The sequence below is a fragment of the Equus caballus genome, chromosome 26 (genome assembly GCF_041296265.1).
Source record: "Equus caballus isolate H_3958 breed thoroughbred chromosome 26, TB-T2T, whole genome shotgun sequence".
NCBI classification, from domain to species: domain Eukaryota; kingdom Metazoa; phylum Chordata; class Mammalia; order Perissodactyla; family Equidae; genus Equus; species Equus caballus.
In genome coordinates this window covers 46,038,558-46,044,244 of record NC_091709.1, presented here as the reverse complement: position 1 = coordinate 46,044,244, position 5,687 = coordinate 46,038,558, and the positions used below count along the sequence as shown (strand labels likewise).

The 5,687-nt window shown below is 59.7% G+C and overlaps 1 protein-coding gene across 1 annotated transcript; it reads right to left on the bottom strand.

Moving 5' to 3' along the window:
• Positions 1–1,217: 1,217 nt before the first annotated feature.
• On the bottom strand, positions 1,218–5,282 carry LOC100050835 (cystatin-B). The gene is made up of 3 exons (XM_001491167.7): positions 4,876–5,282; positions 2,043–2,144; positions 1,218–1,594 (listed from the first exon to the last, which is right to left on the bottom strand). The coding sequence occupies exons 1-3, from the start codon at positions 4,939–4,941 to the stop codon at positions 1,466–1,468; spliced, it is 297 nt and encodes a 98-aa protein (XP_001491217.1). The 5' UTR covers positions 4,942–5,282; the 3' UTR covers positions 1,218–1,465.
• Positions 5,283–5,687: the final 405 nt, after the last annotated feature.

Below are 5,687 nucleotides of genomic sequence, written 5' to 3'. Positions count from 1 at the left end.
CCCACCTCTCTAGTCTCTAACGTCTGTCTTCACCCCAGGAACACAGCCCAGCCCATGAGGCTGCCACTCTTACCTGGTGGTGAGACCTGCCTCCATGGGGGTCTCCCTGGCTGCTGTCCCTGCTGATTCCTGCTCCCCTCCTGCAGGCATGGGCCGTGGGTCCCTCTCAGCATCCCAGATGGCACCACCCCACCTGCCTTTCACTGGAAGGCCCCAGGTGGAAAATATATTGCGTCTTCATTTCAATGCAGAAGTGCCCGACTGTGTGTGCAAGACTAAGAGGATGTTAGGCAGTTTTTATTCTCATCGCTCCCAGAAACAGAAGAGGATGCCCACAGCCCAGTCTTCAGAGTCCTCTTATCGCCGCTCTCAAAGCTCTGCTCACGGTCTGCTCCGACCCTTCTGCTCTTCACGCCGTCACGGCCTGGAGAGCCCGGTCCTTCAGCTGCGGACCTGGCACAGATACCAGTCGCCAGCAGCAGAGGGAAAGCAGAGTTCAGGAATGTCAGACCGACTTTGCCCACAGGAATGCACTTTCTGCTGTGATGCAGAACCAGAGACATTTCACTGAATAGGCTGTACTCTTAGAACATATGGGGCACACTTTTTCATTGCACTCAGTAACAGGCAGCGTCCTGCTGGGGACAGAAGTGGTACTAAACGGATGTGCTCTTGCCGGATGCTGGGGTTCTGAGCCACGCCACTCAGCAGACAAGCCCAGAGGGCCTCCAGGCTGACAGCGCTCTGGGCAGCTCCAGCCACTCTGCACGAGCACCTAGTGACCCGGGATGTCCCTGCCTCTCCCACACGCATCTGGGCATCTCTACTGGGTGTAAAGTGTGTGACTGTCTGAGTGCATCTGAAGCTGATGCTCTAAAATCACAGCTGCTCAGATCCTTTCATTTTATGGGGGAAACCGAGGCCTGGAGACACAACACAGAGGCGAGGGGACAGCGTGCGGAGCCACAGTTAGAACACAGGCTCCTGGAATCCTGTGTCTACCGCCCACTTGCTGTGACCCTGGGCAGACCCCTGGGATCAGCTCCTCAGGTGGAAGGGTCTCGGCCAGCTCAGGTCAGCACACGGCCCAGGAGGGGCTCCAACCGGACAGCTGTCACCTGCCTCTGAAAGCCCTTTTACAGATGTCACCCTCACCTCTGGACTCCTCTATACTGTGATTATGCTTTTAATGAAGAAAATAACCAAAAACAGGAAACTTATAAACTTTAAAATATATATAATTAAGGAAAATAAGCCCTCTTTCAAGGGAATTTAGTTAAGGTCATTGATTGGTAGGAAAAAAATCAACACAGGGAAAGTTAGATACACAGACACAGAAAGGCACATAGCACCCCCTCCACCCCGTGTGGCACAGCGTAGAGATGACACTCATTTATGATCCCAGACACACGTCCTCAGAGGACGGAGACCCGCATGGAACACGGGATCTGTTCAAGCTCAGGAGCTAGAAATACGACAGCTCGTCGTGCCTGGCTTTGTTGGTCTGATAGCTGGACAAGGCCAGGGGCTTGTTTTCGTGTGGGAGGCTTTTAAACACTCGAATGTGCACGAAGTCGTCATCGCCAACCTGAACCTGGAAGGAGAGAGTGGAGTGAGGGGGCAGGTGCAGCCTCTGACCCCAGCTCCCCTCTTGGACGCGACAGTCTGCGAAAGGCCTGGATGTGGGGAGCCATGTCCCTTCAGGTCATCAGTGACGGGGCTGATGACATTCCCCTCTCCTTCCTTCAAGTGCACCAGATGCCCTGGTTACCCCAGCGACACCCTCGCACCCCACACTCACTCCATCAGAGCCATCACTTCCCCAAGAGGCTCGGTTCTCTCCTCCAAGGAGGCTGGCGTGTGCACACACAGGCACACACACATGTAGACACATTCGTTTTAGAGGCCACAAACCCCTGAAGCAGGGGCTGTTCCCGGACCCCCCTTTAAGCACCCCTGAGATGGCACCTATGAGCCCATGCCACCCACTTCTGCACGAGCACCCATCAGGCCAGACCCCCCCCACAGGGCAGACACCCCACCTTGATGAAGTGGTTTGTCCCCGCGACCACCTGGCTCCGGAACTCCACAGCCTTAAAAATAGGGAACTTCTTATTTTCCTTCTCCTCCAGCTGTGACCTCACCTGGGGAAGGGGAGAGAATGGAAAAATCGAGATGCCGCTGCTCCTGCCACAGCAACTCACACAAGACCTCGTGTCTGACGTTTGTCTTACAAACCGCATTCTGACGCTGCCCTGCACAGATGTTCTGTGACGCGTGCGTCTCTATCACGGAGGGGACGCAGTACACTCAGCCCCGACACTGACGTTCAGGAAGCGACGCCTCACTTCACCCCAGGTTCAGCGACACCACCGCTGCGCCTCCTTGCCCTCCCTTTTCTAGGCCTGGGAGATCTTTCTATTTTCATCCTCACAACGCCATGTACAACTTTATGCCCTGTTCTTTCTACCTGACATGCCAACGGTTCATGGATGGTTATCATTTTCAAATTACTGTTTTAAAGTTGAAAACTAGGAAATGCTAAAATTTAAACTAAACGTAGTCTTCCATCTTATGGACGTGCCTTAATTCCCTGCACTCTCCCCTCTGCCCGCTCCAGGCGGTCCTCTCTTCCCCTCCAGCAGATAAGGCTGCAGACCTGTGCGTGCAGGTGGAAGGGCTTTGCTGCACTGGGAGGGGTTTCTTTGGGATGCAGGCCCTTGGGCAGAGGCTGCGCCTGATCTTTGGTGTCAGTCACTGTACTTTTGGTTCAGTGCTGTTTTCCAGGGTCTTGGCCTTTCAGGAACAGAGCATCTTTATGGGGGAAGGAGAGACCAAGTCTGTCTCTTTTTTCATTTAAAATCTCACCTGATTTGAAAGGGTTCTGCCTGCTATCTAGACGAACTGGGGGGCACTGGTGTATGCTGACTCTGTGCTGGAGGGACCAAATGGGTGCCAGAAGGTTCCAGGATTTAGTTAAACCAGCTGCAGAAAGATGCCCGTTGCTGGCAGACAAGGGGGCTCTCCCTCCTTACATGTACTGAGTCCCGGCTGCATGATCTTCCAGCGGCCTCAGGGAGGGCCCTTGCTGGGGGTAAGGATGGAGAGAAGACTGGAGTGTGGGCAGTGAGGGCCAGGAGGGCCGTCAGGCGGGGAGAAGGCGGCCACCGTCCAGGAGCTCCCCTGCTCTGTCCACGCGGCTGGAAGGTTCTCACTGTGGTGTGTGCATCTCCCTGGGGCAGCACCCACCCGTGCCTGGGCACTTACCTGTACTTGTCCATGCAGAGTGCCTGCTGGGTCTGCAGGGAACTGACCCCGCAGACGGTCTACAAGCCCAGGCGGGGCGAGTGACACCCACAGCCTGGGGGCTGGGAAGGAATGGCCTGTCTCTTTGCCTGTTCCAGGAGTGGAGGCAGGAAAGCCACAGCTGTGTGCAAGGACAGCTGAGAAAACCCAAATGGAGGTGGTGGAACAGGAGAGATGGAGGCCTGGAATGCCAGCCCAGGGCACTGCCTGCGGGACAACAGTTCACTGACTCCCTTGTTGACCGGGAGAAAGACCGGCTGGGCTGTACCAAGGGAGCACAGAGGGCCCCAGGAAAGTTAGAAGCTGCCTGTTCCTGGCCCTCAGGGGTCCAGGGTGGGGCAGACAGCCAGGGAAGGCACAAGGACATGGCTGGTGGGCACTTCTCCGGGAGGTGGGTACAGAATGCACGACTCTGACGTCTTCTGACCTGGGTCAGCCTCTCCCTCTGTCTCCTGACCTGCAGCCCAGAGCCCTCCAGGATGCTACCCTGCACCTCTCCCCTTAGAGCCGCCCAGCCAGCGCCCGGCTCCCCCACAGCTGCCCCACAGTCTCTCCCAGCAGCAGTGACACTGCCACTTACATGTCACCCTTAAGTGATCAACACCAAGTTACGGGGCCCTTTGAGACGGCAACTCTCTCTGCTGAATGTGCTCACCCACATGCAACCTCCATGGGACAGTGGGGAATTTCTGGGGCCTGGAAAACCAGGAAATGTTGGGAAGGGCGGGGCTGTGGAGCAGCTGTGGGGGAAGAGCAGGAACCATGCCCAGGGGAGGCCCATACACAGAATCCCTGCAAAGTCCTCCTTTTCAAGGGTCTCGTGGGACTGATTCAGCCCCTTCCTGCTGTCATGTGGTCAAGCCCGAGCAGGACCCTGGGCTGACCGGTCCTGGCTTCAGGGGGCAGCAGCAGGGGAGGAGGTCACAAGGGAACAAGTCTGTCTTACTTTCCTCTCCAGACTCAGACCTCCAGCCTTCCTGGGCTGCACCTTGTCTTGCTGGCAAAGACTCACCTTGCTGACACGTGAGGATGGGTGGGGCAGCCCCCTCACCCACCCTCACCAGAACCTCCCCTGCAGGTGCCTTCCCCACGCCCAGGCTACCGATGAGGAAACCGAGGGCGGGGTCAGCCAGCCGCCCAGGGTCGGACCAGGCTCTGCCTCTGCCCCCAGCCGGGTTCGCTTCCTTTGCGCTACGGTTGGAAAACTTTTTATCTGGAGACGATTTCACACTTGGGCACACAGCGTTGCAACAACAGCAAAGTGAGGACCCTGTACTCACTTTCCCGGATTCACCGACCCCACCTGCGGCATCCTCAGCTCTCTCTCTACACGATTTTTCCCATCTACCCGAGGGTGTTCACAGCAGGGCCCTGCCCCTCCGCGCCCCGCCGTGCGCATCCCCAGGGCAGGAGGGCGCTCTCCCGTGACCCAGCCGGGGCGCGGGCCCCGAACCCAGCGCTCGCCTGCACTCCAGCCGCCATCTCAGCGTCCTGGGCGGCGGGTCCCCAGGACCCGGGCAGGACCCCGACCCCATCCCCGCTCGGCAGCCCCGCCGCGGCCCGGCCTACCTGGTCGGCGATGGCCTGGGTCTCGGCCGTGGCGGGCTGAGTGGCGGAGGGCGCGCCGCACATCATCCTGGCGGTGGGCGGGGGTGGGAACGGAGAGCGAGTGTGGACACGGAGAGCGGCCGGTGACCGTGGACCGCGAGAGCGGGAATAAATGGTGACCAGGGCCCCTCCCACCCGGAGCAGGCGCGGCGTCACGTGACGCGCGGGCGGGACCACGGCGCCCGGCGCGGAGGGGGTTTGCGTCTGGGTCGGGCTTGGCGCGGGATCGCAGACCCGCCGAGATGGGCGCGGGGCACGCGCACGGCCGCAGCCCGAGTGCTCCCGCCCCTTCTGTGGGCACCGTCTCGGGACCGAGGATCCTGCGCTGCGTGGTCCCCCCGCCCGGGGCTTGGTGTCGTCCTCCCCGGGACTCTGGAGTCAAGAGGGTGCGGGTGGGGGCGTGACCCTGCGTGGCGGGGCGGGGCGGGGCGGGGCGGGGGCGGGGGCGGTGGAGGTGGGGGGTGACTATGAGCTGCACGGGGTGGGCGCGGTCGAGGGGTCCCCGGAACTGGTGGTGGGGGACTGGGGATGTGGGTGGCGGCGGGCCGGGCCTTGCGAGGATGCGGAGGGTACATGGTCCTTGCGTGCAGGTCGCAGAATGCGGATGGTCCAGTACCCCCAGACCCCCCTGTCCTGCCCTGGTCTCCATGTCCCCACAGCCTGAAGCATTGTCCCGTGCGTGCCATGGACAGCGGAGGGTTCTGAAATGGCCGAGACTTTTAGGGCCTGAAGATGAGTGGGAGGAGTGGGGAGCTGGACCCGAGAAATGCCAG